This window comes from Egretta garzetta, unplaced genomic scaffold (assembly GCF_000687185.1).
Source record: "Egretta garzetta isolate BGI_Z169 unplaced genomic scaffold, ASM68718v1 scaffold385, whole genome shotgun sequence".
NCBI lineage: Eukaryota > Metazoa > Chordata > Aves > Pelecaniformes > Ardeidae > Egretta > Egretta garzetta.
The window spans coordinates 121,033-143,782 of NW_009259793.1; the positions used below are offsets into that span (position 1 = coordinate 121,033).

The 22,750-nt window shown below is 51.1% G+C and overlaps 1 protein-coding gene across 3 annotated transcripts in view; it reads right to left on the reverse strand.

The window, feature by feature from the left end:
- Window positions 1–6: 6 nt before the first annotated feature.
- KANSL1 (KAT8 regulatory NSL complex subunit 1) overlaps window positions 7–22,750 on the reverse strand; it is a 99,224-nt gene continuing 76,480 nt past the window's right edge. Inside the window, exons 4-15 of one of the 3 annotated variants that reach the window (XM_009639650.2) lie at window positions 22,294–22,398; window positions 17,198–17,313; window positions 15,508–15,703; window positions 14,229–14,394; window positions 9,647–9,832; window positions 9,074–9,235; window positions 8,608–8,759; window positions 6,115–6,233; window positions 4,854–4,911; window positions 4,120–4,232; window positions 1,705–1,951; window positions 7–1,225 (exon numbers count right to left, since the gene is read on the reverse strand). In XM_009639650.2, coding sequence (XP_009637945.1) covers window positions 974–1,225; window positions 1,705–1,951; window positions 4,120–4,232; window positions 4,854–4,911; window positions 6,115–6,233; window positions 8,608–8,759; window positions 9,074–9,235; window positions 9,647–9,832; window positions 14,229–14,394; window positions 15,508–15,703; window positions 17,198–17,313; window positions 22,294–22,398 — 1,872 coding nt within the window. In that variant the 3' untranslated portion in view covers window positions 7–973. The remainder of the gene's footprint in view (window positions 1,226–1,704; window positions 1,952–4,119; window positions 4,233–4,853; window positions 4,912–6,114; window positions 6,234–8,607; window positions 8,760–9,073; window positions 9,236–9,646; window positions 9,833–14,228; window positions 14,395–15,507; window positions 15,704–17,197; window positions 17,314–22,293; window positions 22,399–22,750) is intronic. The other 2 variants (XM_035895131.1, XM_035895132.1) reach the window with 2 other exon arrangements.

Consider the following 22,750-nt stretch of genomic DNA (forward strand, 5'->3'; position numbering starts at 1 on the left):
CAGCCCAGCCCTGCCCTCCCCCCAACTTCCCACCCCTAATGGGGGCCTCGCAGCCCCGTATTACCCGTATTTAAGCTGCTGCTGGCCTCGGCCAACAGCCACGTCAAGTGCATTGTGACTTCTGCTTCTGCTTGAAGCATCCAACCGCACCAGACTGGGGACTCTTCCCTCCCTCCCTTTGACCCAGGAGAAACATGCAAGGTTGCTTCTGAACTCCCACTCCTCCCACACGGAGCTGTGCGTGAAGCGGCTAGAAGGGTCCTTCCTTTTCCCCCAGCGGGCAGGGCAGCCAGACCTCGGCACAGCAAACGGCTGCTCCCAAACCAGGAGAGAAGGAAGGAGTAGGTGGCGGGTGGCCCCAGGGGCAGAGGTGAGATCAGGGGGAACACGGGGAGCGGGAGAGGGCAGAGCCATTCCCTGGGATACCTGGAACTACAACCTAGGGGAGGAAAACGCCAGAGTGTGAAAGTGCAGGATGGGCACTCCGCACATGGGGACAGATGGACAGCCAGTGAAGGTTGCAATCCCAAGACATCTCTTTTCACCACTAATTTCACTCCACTAAAACCTTTCAGGGAGGGGGGGTAGCGGGTTAAGAGAAAAAGACACCCTTTTGCTTGAGAAAAACTATCCCCGAAGTCTGCTAGTCAGCTAAATCCTGTGCTCTAGTTTTATACACCTAAGGAGGGAGGGGAGGAAAGAGGGAGGGGGTCTGGTGGGCTTCTCCCCTCCCAAGGCTTCACTCCACTGGGAGGAAATCTGGGGGCTCTCATTTGTGTGACAAGGAAACATGGAGAAGGAAAAAAAAAGAAAAAAAAAAAGAAAACAAAAAACAGTTTCTAAACTCCTTAAATTCACTAAAAACTGTGAAAATTCCCGGCAGGATGTTTGAATATCAAACGCAGATTTTGGAAGCTTTAATGCCAAGAGTTAGTTCTGTGTGTTGGTTTTGCTCATGTCTTCCCGTATGTCTCTATCTGTGCGCTGGCCGCTGAACTGCTGCAGAGGAAGAGGAGGAGGAGGAGGGTGTTGCCAGGGGGGTTCGGCTCTTGAGGCTGGCCAGGTTGGGCAAAGCAGAAGTGCCATCGGTCTCCCGGGAGGATTTACTGCCCGACGTGCGCCGGGTGCAGCGCGACAACCGGTCTTGTGGGTCAGATTGGTCCTCGCACTCTGTCCTGGGATCGTATGAGAGCGGGAAGCTGCGTCGCTCCCAGGGCTGCACAGCCTAAAGGGAAGAGACACCAGGCTATGGAAAATCCTCCCGAAAAGCTTCTCTGCTCCCTCTCCACGCGCGACTCTGGCTGCCCACAGTGGTGGTCGGAGCAGGCAGCTCCACGGTGCCGTGTCCGCCACAGACTCAGCCTAGCCAGGTCAGCAGCGCATGGAAAGCTTTAGCACACGTGGTGAGGGCACAGCAGCCTCCAAACTGAACAAACCGCTGGAAAAGCATCCGGCTGCCAACGCTGAACGGCATCACGCTCCACATCCCCTCTAGCCAAGCATTTGGACAGAATTTCCCACATGCAGGTTTCCAAGCTGCTTCCCCGCAGCAAGGAGGGTAAACCAGTTTGGGCGTCAGATTTACCTTTACACCCATCTGCAGCAGTCACTGCAGCGACACAGCAACAGGCAGCACTCGGACCTTCCCACCAGCCTCCAGGAACAGAACCAGAGCAAGTGGCTACAACCAGAGCCAGTACCCACCTGCTCATCAAGGCCGGCCTCGGGCGTGGAGCAACGGGTGTCCTCGCTGGACAGAAGCCGCATGGAGTCACGGGAGAGGGGGGTAAGAGGGGCAGAGAGCAGTTCGGGGCTGATGGGGCTGCGCGGTGAGTGGGTATGGGACAGCTCCAAATGGGAGTGGCAGTTGCCCACATCGGGGGATGCTGGCTGGGGAGTCGAAGGGTTCCCCAGCTGGGGGGTCGTCCGTCCGTCTGTCGATCTGTAAGACCTGAGACAGGAACACATTTGAGAGCTTGGTTTCAGTCCCAGCTGTGCTCCCACCAATACTGTGGCCCAGGCCACTCGCTGCCCCCTGATGCCACCCTGCAATGCATTCCACCACCCCCTTCTCGAGCAGCCGTACGATGAGGAATGCTACGGGGATTTGGTGCACACACAGGCAGGGAATGCCGCAGCCCAGAGGTTGAACTCATCCAGGCTCATCTTCATCCCATCTCCACTGTCTCGATGCAGCTTGGCAACACTGATGCTGTGCGCCTAAGGTTATGTCCCCCACACGTCTCCTGTGCTGCGAGTGCTACATAAATACCACAGAGGAGCCACGCTATGAAATCAAGACACTTCAAAATAATTTTCTCCAAGTGTTTCCACCATCCACATGCCATGTGACACCAGGCAGTTCAAGAACCAAGCGTAGTGAATCAGTAATGCTGAAAATGCAGCAAGTTCAACAGTTGGGCGTAGGAGTGCTGTAAAACCCCTAGACTTCAGAAGATTTAAACCAAGAATTAAGAAAGTTTGAGCACCTACACAGATTCCCAGATAAAACACCCACAGGCTGCAAACAGAGAAACCTAGCTGGAGTCCCCACATCTGTGTGCAACTCTTCAAGATGAACTGCAACAGCAAGTAGCAATCAAGGACTGCCAAAGACCAGATTCCAAAACCTGTCTTGGCCGAAGAGTTCATCAGAACATATAAACCCAGTCCCAGTTAGACTAATAAAACAGCTACACCCGCAGCAAGCTAGACGGAGTCGTTGTGCTGAGTCAAGATGCAATTTAAAAGCTGCTACAGGAAAAAACCAAACCAATCTGTTACACACACGAGGCAGGAAGACCACAAGATGCTCAGCAGATCTGCTGGAGCAGGTCACAAAGAGAATGACATTTAAGGAACACTAAGCAAGTTAACCCAGTGTTTACTGGTTATTACCTGGCCCAGGTACTCCACAGCCAAGGAGCAAAGTACTGGCTGAATCATAGCAAGAAAAAGTTACCAGGCCATGAGGGCCTCCAACCATTCCTAAAGAAAAGACTAAAGCAGCCGCAGAGAACAACTCCTGCATGAGCCCAGGCTGGGAACTGAGGGACTGAGCAAGGATGCTGCTGAGGAGGAGCTCAGGATGTGGTGACCACCAAGCCAAACTTGGCCAAGTCACTCTCAGCACAACACAGCAAACGATGTCCCGGACTGCGCTGAGGAATGTGGCCAGCGGAGCAGGGACACTTACACCCCCATCTCTCCCTTCTGGGGAGACGCACTGGCCCCAGCTCTGGGGGAATCTCCATGGAAGCCACGGGCAGGCAAAGCCATGGCCAACCTGGTCTTCTGCTGGCAGCAGTCCTGCAGGAGGCTGGCCCAGAGACCTCTGGAAGTCCTTTCCCACCAGCATTTCTAAAACTATGAGTTGGAGTTCACCTCAATGACCAAGCCAGGATCTCAACATAGCACCTTTCACCAAGGTCCTTACAAAAGGGTCTTTAGAGAAACTAAGTTATGATGAAGTGCCATCAGATGTGAGACACGGGCTGAAAAAGTTTGCAAAGAAACACCGAAATGTCCCACACTACACCAGCACCGGGAAATGCAGCTGCAGATGAAGTGAGGCGGCAGCAGCAGCGCAAATGGAATTTGACCAATGTACCTTCTTGCATTTGCATAAGTCCTTGCAGAAACAACCTTGCACGATCATGCACACGGCTAAACTGAAACCATGACCAGACTAAGACGACGAGGTGCATGTTTGCATGCCTTTGTAGTTCAGCCCAAGAGCAGAGTGGTTCAAAACCAAACAAAGCATCATCAATCAAAGGGAGAAGAGCAAATCTCTTCTTACGCAGGTTTGTGATGAGATCAACAGCTGGAAACTGTGTGTGGTTTTAGAGACACTGCAGAAAGGGCATCGAGTGTCAAGCGATAGGAGGAAGGTAAGGACATGGATATAAATGGAGCTTTTAACCATTTTCATGGATCAACCGATCTACTAAAGCCTCTGCAAACTGCTCCCAAGAGCATTCCACTCTCTTGGGACAACACCTTGAGAAGGCCACGAGAAACCCCCCGCACCCTCTTTGCCTCCGAGTGCTGCTGGTGCGCTGGGGCAGCCCCTGGCAGCCCCGAGGCAGTGATGAGGAACCGTGCCGGCAGGCATACCTGCTGCCCCGCCGCTGTGGGGGCATGCTCGTGCTCCAAAGCCACCGGGCCCGCTCCATCTCTTCACACTTGCCATGCCGAGCAGCGAAGGCTGAATCAGACAAGTCCTCAATCTGGAAAGGGAATGGTAGAGGTCTTGGTCAGAGCTTTCTTACATTAAACACACATCTACGTGTGGTTTTTCCAGCGTTAGCGACAGCGGGAATTTAAACAAATGTTTATGTCTGGAGGGAGGCAGATGCTATCAGTGAGTGCAAGAGCACCTTGTTAAACTGAGTCTGCAGTGCTTCGGAAGCGATTAAGAACTAAAAAGCAAAGGAAAGCCACTTATCCCAGAATGAAAGCACTCAGACAGAGGTTTAAGGAAATACCATCGTTATCAGTTTAGCTAAAATAGTAACTATAGCAGTGTGACTGGTGGTGATTTCTTGATTAGACTATTCCATAGAGATTGCTGCCCAGAGAGGTCTCCTGACAGCAATCAGACTTCAGATTCAGCTGTACCCAGCCAGTTAATCCAACTTCTGCCTTATCACGCCCTTCCTGAAAAGGAACCGACACCAGGCTGGCTTCTGCAATGCCAGTTGTGCCATTTTGTGGCAAAAAAAAGGGAAGAAACTCCACACCTCCTTGCTGAGGTCCCTGTATCCACTCCCTTCCGGCATCCTCTGTGGACACTGTTCAGCTGCTGCCAACCCCATCCCACACTAACTCGGGAATAAAACTCTTCTTACCTCCTCATTGTCTTCATCAGGGTTTGCTTTCAGAGCGCTGATGTCCACTTCACGCCAGCTGCAACAGACAGCACCAAAGGGCAGTCAACCACGGGCACGGCCAAGCACAGCAGCACACGCCCTGCATGCCCTAACGCTGCCTTTTGGGAAAGAAAAAGTACAAGCCTGCCACCATGAGTAGCATACTTAGGCTCAGTTTTAAGCCAAGTGGCCACACTTGCCTACCAAAATCTCTCCTGTGCTATCAGACCATGGTTTCTCCCCTTCCCTTGTGAGCCTGCTCCATTTTGAGCACATTTTTTCGCAGTGGGTTCGCACCCGCCAAGTGCAATGCTGGGAGGCGTCCTTCCACGTTGGGAGGGTCGGGAATGGAGAGCAAGGCTGGCAGCTTCCTCCTGCTGCAGCCCTTCCCCCTTCTGCCTCCCTGCCCAGCCCGGGGCGCTGGTCTGGCAGCACGGCTGAAGCCTGCCAAGGGCAGAGGAAGCAGAGCAGATGCTGCAGCATTTCCTCCTCTTCCTCTGGCTCAGCAACGGGCTCCCCCCATGGCCCCACTCTGAATGGGGCCTCAGAAGAGTATGTGGGAGCGGGAGGAAGAAAAGGTAAGTTGGGAATCAGACCTAGAGAACTGGGAGGGAAAAGAAGGACTGGAAACCACGCAGCCCGGACGAAGCAGCTGCACCAGTGCTGCAGCACGTTGGCATGCTCCCACTGAGCACTCAGGTGTGAAAACCAGCAACGCATCTCATCCATGGTGTTAATCCGAGAGCATCCCAACAGGAGCTGACAGCTCCCCTCCTGGTACTCAGCTTGAAGAGAGAAAAAAAGGAGAGCTTCTCCTGGCTGGCGTGACCTAAGGCAGTGGCGCCCCTGCACCGCAGCATTAACCCAGCCCAGGCACCCACCACCCAGCCCGGACATGTGTGGAGCTGGGAAACCACCAGGACCTTGGGCTCAACATACTGAGCAGCTTTGCAGCAGGACAGAGGACAACCATGGTGACTTTAGGTTGCACAAAGAGACCTCAGCAGGGCAGCTGATTTCCATGCATGAGGGACACTCAGACAACATATTCCCTAACTCGGCAAGTCTGCATCAATATGATCGGAAATTTTCCAAACTTTCTCCTGCTTTCAAGGAAGAAGAAAGCCCCTTTGCTCACTGGCATTAGCAGCCACGGGGAGCAAAGCCCTAGGCCAGGGCAGTGGCACAGCAAAAGCCTGGGACATGACAACCCCGCGGGAGCCAGGGATTGGGCCTGTACCTGGGTGTGAGGATCTCTTTGTACTGCAGTTTCTCCACACGAGTCGTGGCAGCAACGGACATCGGGATGACGATGTTGTTAATGTCGAATGAACTTTCGCCTCTTCTTCTCCTTGGCTGCTGTAACACGGGGACAAGAACCACGTGAGAAAGTGTTGTAGGTTTTGTCACGTTAAGTCATGGATGGAAAAAGGACACGGCCTGGTACAAAATGGCAACGCATGACCTACGGCGACTCCAGAACCAACAGGAATTTGCATCAGAACCTACTGCTTGACGGAAGTCCTTCTCCCAACCACAAATCCTTAGTTTGGAGGGTACAAACAAGGGCGAGGGCTGCAGTGGTCCTGCAGGCACTGAAGCAAGGGCTGCTGAGCTCCAGCCACCATCTCCACACTGGCAGCAGCTACTGCACAGCCAGGCGGATCAGAAGATTGATCCGGCTGATAAACTGACCCAGCAAGAAGAAAAGGTTCCCATAGAATCCAATTCCCTACGGCCAACATAAAGAAAGTAGTGAGACCATCAGGAAACAGGGAAGAACCATCCTGTTGGAAACAGCCCCCCCTTGCTCATGTCCCTGCAGGGGTGTGGACCCACCCCAGGTGACACTGTGACAGTGGAGGAACGTGAAGCAGCCAGACAGGAGTTCATCTCAGGTTATGACAGCTGTAACAAAAGCCTAACAGCTTCCATCTGTATCACGCTTTTGACTGGAATAGATTTTCTAAGACAGAAATAAGCTCCACACTTATCTATTTAAACTTGGTTGAACACTGGGTGCTCTCCTACCATCTGTCTACCCAAAATCCTCCCCCAAACCTGTGACAGCAGCACTGCCGGTACAGTGACATGAATCCTCCTGGATCAGCTCGGTAAGCAAACGGCCCATCTTCCCAACAGAGCCACCTGCAATTTACCATGTTCTCTGTCTCCTTTGATCCCTGAGGCTTTTAGTATAAAAACACGTGGGAACCTGACTGCCAGGGGCCTGCCACAGCCAAACCCCAGGACTTGTGTGAAGCTGGATGAGGACAGAGTGGGTGGGCAACTATTGCCATGGCAGCAAGGAAATCCCAATGTATCACTGTCAACAGTGATGCTCAACCCACCAGCTGGGGAGCACATACAAACCTGCGTCAGACTGGGGCGCCTGAACCCAGGACCCAGACCCTTGAGCCCAGAGACCTGACCCCAGCACCTGTAACGCTCTTGCAGGACTTGGCCGCTGGAGGGAAGACACTTCATCTTGCTTTTCTGAATGAGCTTGTGAAAGAGCAGCAGAAAAAGCAGCAAGAGAAGACCAAGATGTGTGTGTGAAGCACAAGGAAACGTCTTCTTGACACGCCAGAGCTGCCAAGAAGAGCTGTCCTCTTCTCTGAAACACCTAGCACATTCAAGGCAGACTACCATTGCCTGTTGTGTTCTTCAGACACCCTGTGCCATCACAGGGTGCTTCACTGATGTCACAGCTGATGACACAACAGCAAACTCTGCAGTGAAGGAACACAGCTGGGACATGGCAGCCCCAGAGCAACAAGCTTGGAGCAAGGACAAGGGCACACAAGGTTGAGCTGGAAGTGGTGCCCTCAGCTCTGCCACGGACAGATGCCTCTTAACCACCCTGGTTTCACTACCAGGGTTTGAGGAGACCTGCTCCATTATCCACGGGTCGCATCCAGCTTAGGCTGTGGCACAAACTACCAACAGGAGCGGCCAGACAGAAGCCAGGTTCTTTACTGGGACACTTAAGAGGTCAGCAGGGGCTTCTGTTTGACCAAGGGCTTCTGTTAACGTGGGTCAGGTGCTGGGGCGATGGATGACGTCTGGCGGAGGAGCTGCGTCATCGATTTGTCCCAGAGCACAGTGGGGGGGAGTTATGCTCCTGCTCACCGACAGCTTTTAGACACAGCTTCATAAAGGTCCCAGATCCTGTCTCCCGTTAGCAGTTTGGGAGGCTGAGTGTGTCTTGGAAGACAGTACGAGTTAAACAACTGCTGAAGCTTGGGGGTAGGTGAAGATCGCAGCCACCACTGTTGTGCCACTGCCCCGTGACTTAGCCCCAACCCCAGCGCCACTGAGGCCACGGAGGGAAAGCTGTCTGGGTGGAAGCACCGTGGTACCAGCAGCAGCAGCACACTGCTGGTGCTCAGCTCTTCTATTCCTCTTCCTGGCATCCCCAGACAACTTCAGAAACCAAAACCCAGGGGACCACTGAGAGCAGAACACGTACCAGCAGTTACTGAACTGACAGCGAACCTGTAGTTGCAGATGACCGGCTCTCCGCACAGCCAGTAACAATCCTGTAGCCCCAGCAGACCCAAAGTCAGAGTGAAAAAGAGGGCCAGCAACCCTATCGTCAGCTGAAACAACGGGTCCAGCGTGGTAAGAGAAACAGCACTCTCGAGCCTCAGATGCCTGAACTGCTCAAAAGCTGAGACCCCACGATGGAGCTGAGCTCAGAATCCTCTCCAGAAAGGCACTGGATACTTACGGCTGTGCTGGAGGTGCCCTGTGAACTCGTGCTGGCAGGAGCGGAGCCTTCCGAGGAGGTGGACAGTTGCCGTGCTATAGGGCTGTGAGGTGCGGGGGTCGCAGCTGCTGACAAGTAGCTTGGGCCACCGATGTCCGTGTGATGCTTCAGCACTACACAAGGAGGGTGGGAGAAAATGAAGAATGACATTAGCAAAAAACCCAGAGCGGGGTGGCGGTGAGTAGAAGAGGACCATGTGCACCAGAAACGGCCAGTGCTGAGAAGCACTTTGCATGAAAGAGAAGCACCTTCTGATGGCTGCTGCCAGCTCGAGAGGCCCTGGGGAAGAAGCACACGAGGCATTGCTGTGGTGGCGACGAGGCCCAGAAGCAGTGCGTTCCCCCTTCTACGAGGCGGAAGGGGGAGAGAGGCTGGATATGCAGCAAAGCCCAAGCTCCCCCCGAGAGACCTGGCCGTGGGAGCCTACCTTCACTCCTCTCAGATGAGCAGTCTCGCAATCGCTTTTTGTCATAGGCAGGAGGCTGGACAAGCGAGCGCTCTGGCGCTCTCTCGGCCTTGGACATGGCCGTAAAATCGTCTAAAGGTGGCCTGTGTGCCTTGTCTGGTTGGATTTTTTGATGTGAGCGCTCTGAGGAGGGGAACAGAGAAAGAGCTATGAAACGCCTGTTTTCACCTCTCTTTCTGTTGGCACAGGAGGCTCGGGCAGAGTTTACCAGCTCCACAAATCCAGGCAGGTTGGGCTCAACGCCATCAGGGCGCTGGGGAGATGTGCTCAGAGCAGAATGAGCTGTAGTACTGCCTGTGCCAGCGCGAGCATGGCATCAGGCTGACCAAGAGGTCCCTATGAGCGGGGACTAGCCTGAGCTTCACAACCTGCACGCACTTCACCTTCAGCCCTCGCCTGCGGTACCGCGGTCTCATCCCCGAGAGCTGAATCTGAAGGGCATCCTCCCTCTCCTCGCTCCTCCCAGACTGCACGCTGCCAGGCACCAGACTGGGCAATGTTTCTGCACGTGGCGGAGGCAGGGAGGACACTTACTGGCTGCAGTGAAGAAGGAGTTCACCAGCTTGTGGCGGTCCTTGCGAGCAGGGTCAGACAGGCTGCTGGTAGGCATGGGGGCTCTGTGTTTGAGCGAGAGCTTTTTGGGAGGTTTAATTTTCTCATAGGGTTTGTTCTGCCACTGAGATTTCAACATGCTCTGGAAGTGCAGGCTCGTCGGCACATCTGCAGAGGGACACAAACCATGGCATTCAAATTAACCAAAATATGCCCCAGAAAGCTGCAGGACCATGATCCTCCCTGGGTCCCCCAATAAGAACAGTCCTCAACAAACATACAGGCACTGACTGCCTATAAAGCCTGGCTTGCCTATGCCTGGGAGGACCTGCAGCATTGGGAACCAGCGTTTCTAATCTGAAGCTCTTGAAGAGAAGCAGATTCCTACAGGATCCACAGCCCAAGTATAAGCCGGCAGGAAAACAAAGTCTTTGTCAGAAAAACCACGCATCTTTACAACGGAAGGTGTCATGCTCTGCCAGGTTCAAGTCTGCTGCCTCAGATCTGACTTCCAAAAATCTGAGATATCTCAGCACATCAAATCTTCAGAGGGACAGGCTGGAAGAGAGAAATTCAGCTGAAATCCTCGACTTCCGGTCAAGCCCAAAGCCAGCCAAGTACTGTGCGACGCTGATCTGCCTGACGCGGCCCCCCAGCCACCCAAGGGAAGCTGTGTACACGAGCACGCCTCGGGGGCTCGAGGAGCAGAAGCACTGCTGCTTGCCAGGAGCTGCCCAGGCAGGGATGGGCCACACAGCCACCTGCGAGCAGGACAACTCACGAGTAATCATCTGGGTACCTGATGTGTTTCGAGCCTGAGGTTTCTGTGCATAGCACAGATCACGGCAACCCAGAGTACCCGTCCCTATTTAATCCTGCTGGTTCATGAGGAGCACAAGTACGCTGCACTGCTGGGAGATTCGGCAGATGCTACTTTTGCTCATGTGCCTCAAGCTTTGTCTCTCCCACATCCCATACAGATGTGCGCTCTTGACCTTAGCCGAAAGACAGAATGCTTACGAGGTTATTCAGTGTCTTTCTTGTGCAGACAGGCTAAGGCAGACTATAAAAAAAAAACATTAACTGGAGCAACAAACTACTCCGGCCTCAGAAGTCCCACAAATAAGCTTTCCTTTCATACTCATAGCCTCAAACTTCCGACCTGATCACCAAATACTGCTGCCTATGTCTCCTCCAAGACCCAGCTCTCTTTTACGTACCTGAGGGCCAAAATCCTTGTCAGAAAAGCATTAAAACCTTTAGGGTTAAGAGGAGACCTACTGAGACATGAACTTCTCCTTTCCAGCTACACCCGTAAGATCGTTGCACACCAGCAATTGCCACTGGACGTGCCACCCGTCTGCCCTCCCTGGTCTCCAGACCAACAGACCATTACCAGCAGGACACATGGCCCAGTGAAAGCTCCCGCTGCCTCAACTACGGGTTAAAAGCACTAAGATGAGCATCCGTGGTACAAACATCCCTCCCCCACATCTCTCGAGCTCACGTGACATTTGCACAAGGACTCTGAAGCAACCCTGAGCAGAGATGAACCTTCCCAGGCCCTGCACAAGGAATAAAGCTCCTCACCCTGCACCTGCAGGGGGGACGTGGAGGCCATCGGGAGCTGCCGTGGGACTGAGAAACTGCATCTGGGTAATCTCAGAGGGCAAGCAGCAGAGATGCAAGCCCCGTTGGCAGTCTCAACAGCCGATATCTGAACCCATCCCCAATACTTCCTCACCAGTTCCAGGGACTGGAAAGCCCCAGCAGATCCAGGCAGGCAAACAGGATGGAGAGCGCTGGCAGAGCACGGGCTGGGGTCGGCTGTTGCTAACAGGGGGAACCTGACTCTCGGGAAAAAGCCAGGACAGCCGCATTTCAAGTTCCTTGATCGTTAAAGCTCTGCTTTAGCCCCATCTGTTTGCTATGGAAGGGCTCTTCGGCCACCACTACTGGTTTGTGGGGACACATCCCAAAGAACAGAGAGGGGCCAAAGCCAGTCCTTTAAGGATGCTGCCAGCGAGGCTGCAACACCACTGTGTTGAAGTGGTCTGACTTTGGGAAAATGGCCTCTTCTGAAAACTCATCCCCTCCCAGCAGCCCACACTTCTGTGGAAGGAGGGGGTAGGTCGGAGGGAGGGGAAGAACGGAAGACAAAACATTGTCAGCAGAAAATAAGTTATTTGCTGGTTTGCCCTGCTGTCAGCACTGGTTGCACCGGAGTCCGTGTGACACCGTCACTCCTCTGCTCCTCCTCCTCGGCCGAGCGGTGCAGGCCTCCCGGGGACCGGCAGATGGCAACCGCGCTGAGCCCCAGAGCCCCAGCTCTCATCCTCCCTGCCAAGGTTATTACATCATCTGAAAATTCCCAGTGAGAAATCAGATGAACCAGGAAAAAAAAAACAAAAAAAAACAAAAAAAAACAAAAAAAAACAAAAAAAAACAAAAAAAAACAAAAAAAAACAAAAAAAAACAAAAAAAAACAAAAAAAAACAAAAAAAAACAAAAAAAAACAAAAAAAAACAAAAAAAAACAAAAAAAAACAAAAAAAAACAAAAAAAAACAAAAAAAAACAAAAAAAAACAAAAAAAAACAAAAAAAAAACGAAGGACGGGGACAAAGCGCTTACAAAACACAAGAGCAACAGGTTAAAAGCCACGATGCCTTGCCCTGTCTGCCAGAAGAATAAATGATCTTTTTCCTCCTGCAGCACCTGGCAATTTTGCCCTTGGCAAATCGCACCAGAGATCCCCAGCTGCTGGCAGAGACGGGCTCAAAGCGAAAGTCAGCACATGCTCGCAGCTCTCAGGCCAGGCTCCACCTCACAAGCTCCTCCGCGAAGCCTTAACTGAGCCCCTGTCCATCGGCCCAGACAGCTGGCTTTCAAGGTGAGCCCCCAAAATAACCACGGGGGAGCACCCACAGCAACCTGCTTTAACACTCACCGGCAGGGAGACACCTTGACGCAGACCCGCAGCGTCAGGCAGAGCCATTTCCCTACCTGCACACGTTACCTGGCTTTATGTTTGGATAGAAAAGTATCCCCACCTCCAAAAAGCAACCCTAGCAAAACTACACTAAGTATTAGTGAATAATCAAAGTTAATTGGGGGTGGGGGGGTGGGGGTGGGGGTGTGGGTATTTCTGTATAGGTGTTTTAAGCTTTACACCATATAGTTTTAAAAACGAAGTTTTTAATATCATGCAGCCAGGATGGATCTTTTACCATGCGAGCTGGCTGCAGCTGACACTAAGAAAATGGGAAGCGAATGCTGGACAAGATGATTTGCCTGGTGGCCATGCTGCAACAGAACACGACAGCTTTTCTCACCGCTTCCTAAGATATTAGATTTAATGCTATGGACAGAGAATTACAAGTGCTGTGAAATCAGGAAATACGTTTCTGCTTCAGGAGTTCAGTGCTTTCGGTTCCATGAACATTCCTTAACGGGGAGGTGGGGGGTGGGGATTTAGTTTTTAAAAATAGCACCAATTTACTATTTTAGTCTGTTTTAAATATAGTGCTAGCGAAAGATGCCAGATTAATTGCACCCAGACACTCCATGCATTTCCTGCTGTTGCACAAAGTCTGTGCAAAGCTGGAATTTAAACCCAAACACACGCATCAGCCCAGTGTCTTAACCTGACCAACCACTTGACATCCTTACGAGAAGCAGGGACACACACCTTCCTCCCAGCATTGCCAGCGGACACTACGCCTCAAGCAGCCAGGCACTCCTACCGAGGAAAGGAACCACTGGGATCTATTTACTGCCTGGCTCTCCTGATAGAAGTACTAGTTCCTATCGTTTGTGGTCCTGTATTTTGTGATCAGAGGAAAAAGACGACAGATGGACAGCAATCTCACGCAAGCCAGTAGTTTTTGGTCAAAGAACAGGCTTGTATTTAATTTGGCAGCTTAGGAAGCAAAAGACTCTGAAAACTACTCCTTTTCCCTTGGGAAAAGTCCCTACACATGAAATCTGTGAATACCCCACAGTCAGGGTTGGTTAGTTATTACTCTTAATGATGATTAACCCTGATACCATAACACAGGGAAATGAGTGTCTTAACGGGAACATCCCTTCTTACTGTACCCTCTGAACCATGGAAGATCATTTGCAATTCCTTACAAGGTCAAAAAAATTTCCTGTGACTTAAACCAATCCACAAATCATTTGAGAGAGATGAACAAACTCTGCAGAAGCAAGTATTTCTCAAGTGGTTTATAACAACAAAGACACCAGCCTAAGACCCAAGTCCCCGTACAGACTCCCAGGCACCTGAGTGGGGCTCCAGGTCAGGTTCCTGTAACAAACATGTTCATAGCAGAGCAGACTTCAGGTGTAACGCCTTCCCAAACCCTTCCACTCCAGCAAAATGCTCTGCTCCCAAAAATACTTGCAGATGAACAAGCTTGGCTGTACTCCAGCAGATCTGCACTTCCTCTGGAAGCCCAGGATGGAGGACAGGCTCTGGAGCACACCCAGGCATCCCTGTAACCCACCTCAGGACCCAGTTTGACAGCAGCTCCCTGGCAGCTCCGTGGCTGCTGTGCTTACCATCTGGGAATGACAGGACAGGATGAATACATGAGTCCAGCTGGGAGAGGCGCTCCAGCAAAGGGGCATCGTACTGGATTTCCAGAGCCATCGAGCTTCGAGTGCCACACAGAGCACACGAAGGGTTCACATCACAGCTACATCGCACCAGGCTATTACGATGGACCTGGGAAGGGGAGAGAGAATAGTGTCAACATATCAGAGGTCAACGTGTCCAAGGGCTCTCGCCACACACTGCCCTTCGACAGCTCGCGGAAAGCATCCTAAAAGCTGATTTTTGGTTTTTTAATAACTTGCACAAACCCCATTCCTTTAGTCTCTGCTCGTAAAAGGACACTTTCACTTTGCATAAACACAACTGAAAACTACGACCCATCAGCACAGACAGCTTAACATCTAGTAAATTTGACTGAAAGTCTTTAATTTTATCTAGGTTGAAACCTCGTTTGTAAGAACCACGAGGCAGCACAATTCAGTTGTCAGAGAGGGAAAAAAGCCTTTTTGAGATCAGCTGGGTCAGAGAGCCATCACTGTATGCCAGGAGCTGACACTTACAGGGACATCTTTAGAGTGAAAAAGGGCGTTTTTCAACCCTGTTTCCTACTGACATAACTGGAGTACTGCCACAGACGGCTATAAACAATTCAGGCGGGACAGGCAAGGAAGGAGAGGCGGTGGGGTAGCCCTGTATGTTAGAGCATGTTTGATTGCCTCGAGGTCAATGATGGTGATGATAGGGTTGAGTGTTTATGCGTTTATAACATAAAAAATAAAATAAAAAGAAACCAAACCCAGGAGCAGAGCCACAGCATTCAGCGATTTCCAAACTTAAGCAGCGGAAGTGAACGTGGTCACCTGAGCAGGCTTTCTGCAAGACATCCCTCACATGCCTGCTCAGGCAGCTCTAGTTTCTCTTTGAGCCAGCAGCAGTGAGTTCCTGGGGCTGCGTTAATTCCTGTGCTCAGAGTTAAAGTCTCCCAACGCTTGACTTTTCAGAGCCGCTTTCGACTGCCCAGACCGTACCATATTGGACTACCTGGCCCGAGGTTCCCCTCAGGCTGGTTGGTTTTAGAAAAGAAAACCCACAGAGTTCAACATCTCCACTACCAAGTGACAGCTCATAAAAGTCTTCAACAAATTGAAAGCTTCTCCTTCATTTCTCCTTTACTTCTCCAACAGCCTTTAAAGCCTCGCTGTCCTCCTCTTCCTCCCCATTTTCTTCCCCCTCTTAATAACTGCCAACATTCCCAGAGCGGGGAGACAAATGAACAGCACTGACCTTTTTGGAAAGGGGCATAATGCTGCTAGGTCGAACAAGCCGCCGCTTCTTACAGCTCAGTACTGGGCGAGTGCGAGCTGCTACACACGTTCCATCTGAAGATGAAGAAACCATGTTCAGTCGTTGCTTTTTATGCAAGAGCTCCTCAGCTTCCTGGCCATCTCCCTGAGCGTGTTCTGCCAGGCCAGGCTGAAGACTGCCCAAGAAAAGAAGAGAACACAAAAGATGCTGTTATTCATTCAGCCATCCCACATTACCCAGTGGTACCAGCCAGGTTCACGATTCAGACCTCAGCAAACACCCTAAGCTGAGTTTAAAGCATTGCAGTTTCAAGAGGCAATAGCTTCTATTAAGCCAACTCTAAATTTTGCTTTTATTGTGGTCACTTTCCAGACTCTCCCACCACTGAACCTTTGACAAAATAGCTTTGGAAGTTCTGAACAAAAAATAGCATGTAAAGCTGGACACGGAGCAAGATCAAAAGCCACTCGAGACGTGAACAGCTTTAATCCCAGAATTCGGCTTCCCCCCAGAATTACAGTTCAGGGCATCTTACTACAACAGGTTCTCGTGAGTCTAAATGCCAGTGAGCACCAGACAGAGAACATGTAATTTTCCAGAAAACATATTTAACCTCAATGTAAACTTGATTCTGATTAGTATTTGAGAACTGTGCCTCTAACAACTCTCAGCAGCGACACCAGAAAGGTGCGATCTTAACATTAACCTTTCTGGTTACACAAAGTACAAAGGAAGTACACTGGAAGTACAAAGGACTTTCCTGCCTACACGCACTAACCCTGCCCTACCGTGGCATCAATACACCGACGCCACCTACCAAAGACCAGTGCAACTCCTCATCCACGGAACCTTGTCATGTATATTTTACAAGTGTTTCATTTCTAAAATTGCAGAACATTAAAGCCCAGTGGTCTGAGGCTCTGTATTTCAAAGGCTACAGGCGTATAAAAGGCTCTGTTATAGCCTGCAGTGTTTCAGCTGGAGCAATGAGTGAGCTGATGGGTGCTTCCTACCCCTGCAGCATCCCTGCCCAAGGTGCTAAGCAATGGTGCTGGCAATGCTTCTCTAGCACTACCAGAGCTTGGAAGCACCGTGTGTTGAAGGGTTTTCAAGTGGTTCAACCCTGAAATCATCCTGCAGCATAGAAGAATTTCTTTCACTTGTTTTCTTTTACCCACTTAAAGACTTACTCAACAAAAACAGCCTGGAGAAACAAAGAATTTAGAAAGCCTTGCTCCCAAAATCAATGGGATTTGGGTTCCTCTGGATCTCCAGTAAAGGCGGCCAGTGGTTAGGATACTTCTGCAAAATACCTGCAAGTGGGCCACTAGTACCTTTGAATGATGCAATCTGCAAGTGTATGAAAAATACCCATAAAGAAACTGTTTTGAAGATGCTCACTGCATGGCTGCCTGCAGGGCCTTTCACGTAAACACAGCTCAGTCTAATACCATTTTCAGAAAAGCAATGCAGCAGAAAAGCTCAAGTAAGCAATCTCCTCCAAAATGTTTCCAAGCATGATCTACTACCCTACTTTTTTCAAAAAAGAGACCATTTACACCGTTACCAACCCAGTTACTACCCACCAGCATGTTACAGGCTGGTTCCCAATAGGACTTGGTCAAGATCCTAAAAATCAAACTCTTCCCATAATATGCAAGCAACTTACGTGTTAATAACTCCATTGACGGGTCTTGGTGCTCCACAGGGCTTGGCAGGATGGGATTCAGGAGTATTTGTAGCAGAAATACCCAAGTTCTCTAGTGGCTGGGACCCAGAAACACTCTAAGGAAGGATGAGAAAGATCATAAATTAATAAAAAAAAGCTTCATAAATAGCCACAACTTTCTTATTTCCAGTTTCTACTTGAGGATTCTGCACTGTAGCCATAGGTTTCCACACAGGACTTCAAAATAAGGGCTCAGAAGTCACTATGGGAACGGGAGACCGGAGACTTAAAGAACTCCTTAGGGAGCAGCTCTGGCAAGAGGATGGATACACCACAGCGCTTTCAATGCAAGAACCAAAGGGCTTCAGTGCCCCTCAGGCAACCACTAACGAGCATGAAAGGCTGAGGTCTTTAAGGAGAGTTTAGCATTTTGTCTCAATAGTGCAAACCAGTTCATAACCACCTGTAAACCTCGCAGGCGCCTTCTGAAGGTTGATGTTGTGCTCCAAGCCACATGGCTGCAAGCTCTTGTCTAAGCACTTTGGGGGGAAAACAGGAGGAGAGCAGAACAGACTTGTGAAACTGAATTTGCATTTTAACTAAATACCTGTGCAAACATGGTCCAAATAGCCCTTTAAAAAGTATTCGAAATGAGTACGCACACAAGCTGTGGCTTTTTGGCAGAGGAAAGCAAGTGAAAACTAAGCTAAAGTCACAAAGCTCCCCAGTGCCTTCTGCCCTAGCTCTGACTTCCAAACCCCCTCGCTCTGCAGTGGGCAGCTGCTAACGCTTGGCTGCAGCACTGAACGTTGCACATCTCCCATTGCCCTACCAGCGGCCTCAGCGGGGCCCCGGGATGTCACTGCAGCTCCTAAGGACACACTGGCTTTGCACCTCCTGCCAGTGAAGTTCCCACTCTCCACCCCAGCAGGGGCTGGCATGGCCCAGCGTGTTCATAGCCCTGGCACTCATCGCCCCCATCTCATCCTTGCAGCCCCTTCGGTTTGTTTTCAGACACGCTCCTCCTCCTCCCTGGGGTTCAAATTTTCCTCCTCCGGGCAGCACTTCCTACACTCACGGCCAATGTCTCTCTAGCTGGGTTTCCCCATGCACGCACGCAAGGGCAGGGGTGCAGTTCAAGTACTAGTGAAAACGGACAAAAGAGAAGGTCTGACTTCTCTACATAGTGGCCGGGTGGCCAGCCAGCCCCCCTGCTGGTCACACACTCCGTGCCAAAAGCATCGGTACCACACTGATTAAAACCTTCCCTGCAATCACTCCCCCAACTCAACGAACAGCTGAAGTCAGGCTACAGCAGTGCTGGACTAAGGGTTTCCAGAAGAGCAGGGACCTGACTCACCAAAGGGAAGAGCAGTTTCCACCAGCACAGACAACTTCTGCCTGTTGCCTGTTTGAGGAACTTTGCTGCGTTTTCTACACTTCTGCTAAAAAAGTTGCTTCTCCTGGGGCAGGGAGCAGACACGCAGAGGCAGGATCAGAGAGAGCGAGCCTCGTCTCCGAGACGCGGCCAGAGAGCGCACGGAGGTAGGGGCGAGATCAGACCGCGCCAGAAGCATTACGCAAGCAGAACGCAGCGCCCTGGCGGGTGAAGCTGGCGCAGGAGCTGAACATTCTCCCTCTGGTTTCCAGAGGCTCGGCAATGCTGAGCCTTCACATGACATCTCCGCTGGAGGCACCCACGGTTCAGGAGGGCGGGTACACATGACTCATAAGCTCTTTTGAAATAAGGTTTTTATTTTCTTCTCCAGAAAAGGTCTTAAAGGAGGAACCTCTTCCCCAAGAAGCGTCTCCATCTCAGTGGTTCAAGACAGGAGTAGAGGGTGACCCCTCTGCTTCCTGAGAAGGAGCTGGAAAGCATCCATCCAAAGTCAGTTTATCAAAACCAGCCCAGGCTCACCTTATCACACTGAAGATGGGTGTACCCTAAAAAGGCTCTGACATGAGCAACAGCGGAACGAGCAGGACTGCAGGAGCGTTCAGAGCAGAGGCAGAGCTCCTGCACCAGCTCTGCCTGGGTGCATGTCCCAATGCTGTGCCTTCCGCTGGGGCTGGCTGGGCGGCCAGGCTGGGATCCAGAGAAGCGTTCATCGCACCAGGATCACATCAATGCTCCAGACTGAGCTCTTCCCTGTGTTTTGGGTATGCCTGGGGCCTGAAGTCCACCCAGGTCTTTAGGTTCCCTAGGATTCTTAGGGGTGCATCAAAGATTCAGCTTTAGCACCCCTGCTTGTTGTGCAAGAAACCAGGAGCCTGTGGGCTGCCAGGGGCTCTCACGGCAGTCTTGACCCAACGCCAGGAACGTCCCCCGTGCTCCAAAAAAACCCCAAACAAACCCAGACAGGTTCAGACCTTCACCTCTTACTAGATACAAACCCCTAACACAGGGAAAAGCCTTATCAAGACACTCCATCAATATCTTTTGTCATTTACTATTAAAAATTTTAAGTGCACCTCCCTCGCTAGATTGGCAATAGAAGCAGTGAACCAGTATCAACAGCCAAGTTATTTCTTCAGGGCTTCATGTTATTCCTGTCTTCAGGCAAATTCACATACTGAGCTTCCAGTTCCCAAGAGACATTCCCAGGCCTTCCTTGCAAAGCCCTTCCCTCCACTGACAACATGGTTAGTTCCTCCCAGGGATTACCAGCCACATCCCACGTATCAAGCCAATGCCTGAGGACACGTATCCTACATTTACACCAGTGAAGGGAGGTACCCATGACTGGACGAGATACAGAATGGAGCTGGGGATGAGACAGGATGGGTTCCTCCCCTTGCTCCACATTGCAGACCCGTCTCTTACTCTGCCGGGGTGGGGGGGGTTAGAAAGCAGCCTAACTCTAAGCAGCCCAAAGAGTGCCAAAATGATAAGCACCTCTGCAGGAGAGGCCCAAGAGATACCCTTCCAGTAAGTGTCTTAACGCAGCAAGAATGGTCTCTGGGCTAATCTCTGGCTCGGAGCAGATGAAGGCTCTGACTCAACACCCCACCCTTATGAGCAAGTCTAATTAAGCACAAACCCTCCAGCAGCAGGGCACCTGGAGGCAGCACTTCTGGTGGCTGACACCCCCAGCACTGCTGCGGAGAAGCTGGCAGCGTGATGTGCGCATCCGCCAGCAGCCACGCCTGGAAGGGGAGTAAAAGGTGCTTTTCAGGAGGAGTTACCCTGCAGGACAGCAAGCACGGCTGCAGGAGCAGGCACAAGAAGGTGCCAAGCAGGAAACTGCAGCCTGCTTTACACCAAAAATGTTGTTCTTCACTTCTCTCGGTGTATACGATTTGTGCCGCTGTTACCTCCAAGCCCTGCGAGAGAGATCAGGCCTCCATCGCCTGAGCACTGCAGCCTGAAGAGCTCACGCCCGAGTGAAAGGGATGAGGAAAGGGACAACGCGGGAAACGAGTAAACACAGCGACAGTCAGACGGCTGCAAGCAGCAGCGCTGGGCAGCACCGGCCAAGCAAGCGTTTTGTTTTCCATACATCAGAAACGCCACAGACATTTTCTATTCTGTACATACAGAGACGATGTCCAAGACAATCTGAAAAAGGACAATGTGATGATTTCGTAAGTATATGGAAAATGTCTCTAACGTGGAGGGACAAAATCAGGTGGGACACAGTCCTTCAGATTCCCAGGCTGCAAATACGCTCGTGCCAGATAAAACGCCCTGATTTGAACAGATAGGGAAGAAAATATTCTTCGTATCACTGTTAAATTTGATCATTTATCTCCATTATCAGCCTGCCATTTACAGATTAGCTCCCAAATAACAGCCAATTCATCACTGCAGGAGCATGCTATTTCTGAAGCGAGTCAGAGCATGTCGTCACTGCGCTTTTTATTATTCTCCAAGCACTTTTTGCGTTAAAGCATGAAAGGGGGGGACATGCGTGACAGACTGACATTACTGTTCAAAACCAGACACTGCGTAATGCTTGTGATTCAATCACGACCTGTGGCAGCCCCTGTCATCCTGGCTCTCCAGCCTCCCGTTGCTCCTCCAGCGTGGCTGTTTTCATCTGAAGTACCATCTACTATTTCAGTCATGAGCTAAGCCTGTTCGTTGTACCAAATTACACAGCAGAGTTTTGGGCTCAGCTAATCTGCTAATTAAAGACTTAAATTCCAAACACACATCTGAAAGCCAGTGTCAAGCAAGGAGACACTTTATTACAGCCACTCGTAATAACCCCTTTGTGGTCTGGCATTAATAAAAAATTTCACAGTATTTCAGATTATCGTTCAGTATCAGGAAAACTCTGGCAAAGTCTTCCCAGCAGTAGGAGAAAACACTCAAAGTACAATTTTATGGTTACCTCCAGTCAAGGTTTGTATCTGTACCAACTACATCGAACACCGGTCTCTGAGCTGCCAGCACTCCCATGGCAGCGAAGCTCCGTTGCTCCCCAAACGTGGCATCAGGACTCGGTAACGGGAGTTTGAGCCGCGTAGGGACCACCCTTCTCTCAGCACCACACTACAACTTCAGAATCCTCCATTTGAATACATTGGTGTGTCCCCCAGGATCAAAAGTAATCACAGCCAGGCTGAACAGTACAACCAAGCCTTTGGTCTGCGGCCTACATTTCTGCATTAAATAATAAATACCTGGCAGTCTGCAGAGTTTCCAGGGCACCTCACTGAAATCATTAGTTCCCTTTCCAAGGGGTAACACTCAGGCAGATATTAATAGCCACATCTTTAGAAGCCTTTGCTAATTGTGCTGCTCTCAGTTTGAGGTACTCTTTTGCTAGAGGGAAAGGATTAGTTAGGATTTTTAAGCTTCACAAAATGCTAATGCATATTACAAAGGTACCCTGAGGAACTCTGTTCTAAAAGGCATTTAAATCCTATCGCTTATTAACCCCAAAATAATCTGGGAAGGGACAAGCTATACAGAGCAAGAGATGTGCAATTTCTACGTGCAGTCCCACAGACAGGTGCTTCTGCAGGAGGCTACTCCATGCCAGACACACAGTTCAAGGTCTCTCTCCATCGCAGCTTAAAGGATCAACCCTCCCTACCCGAAATCCATGAAGTATCTGGACCCAGTCACTTCTGCTGCTGGCACTTACCAGCCGGTCAGCCCCAGGCTCCAGCTTAACTTCAGCACTAACGGGACGGGAGGCATCATCTACTGCAGGATCAGGGGGTGACGCTTCACCAAGAACTATCAGCCCCTGGAAGAGAGGGAAGGGAACAGGGATTAACTGTGGGTCCTTCGGCCTCAGCAGGGAAACTGCACATCCATCACCCTCCAGGGCCTACAAGCGCTGCACAGCAAGGCTTGCGTTCCCACCACAATTTTCAGACTTGATGCCAAACTGACTCCCTGGCCGCCTGGATTTTCCTGACCTCTAAGCTGAACCCGGCGGGCGAAGGACAGCGGCTGAAGCCAGGTCACATGCCTTCAGCCCACGGACAGCAGGCAGTCAGCTCCCTCGGCTGCTGCCCTGCCTCCCACCCCTGCCCTCCCGCGCGGGGAGGTTCAGCAAGCTGCGCGCCAGCAGAACCAGAGGGAACATTTTGCTG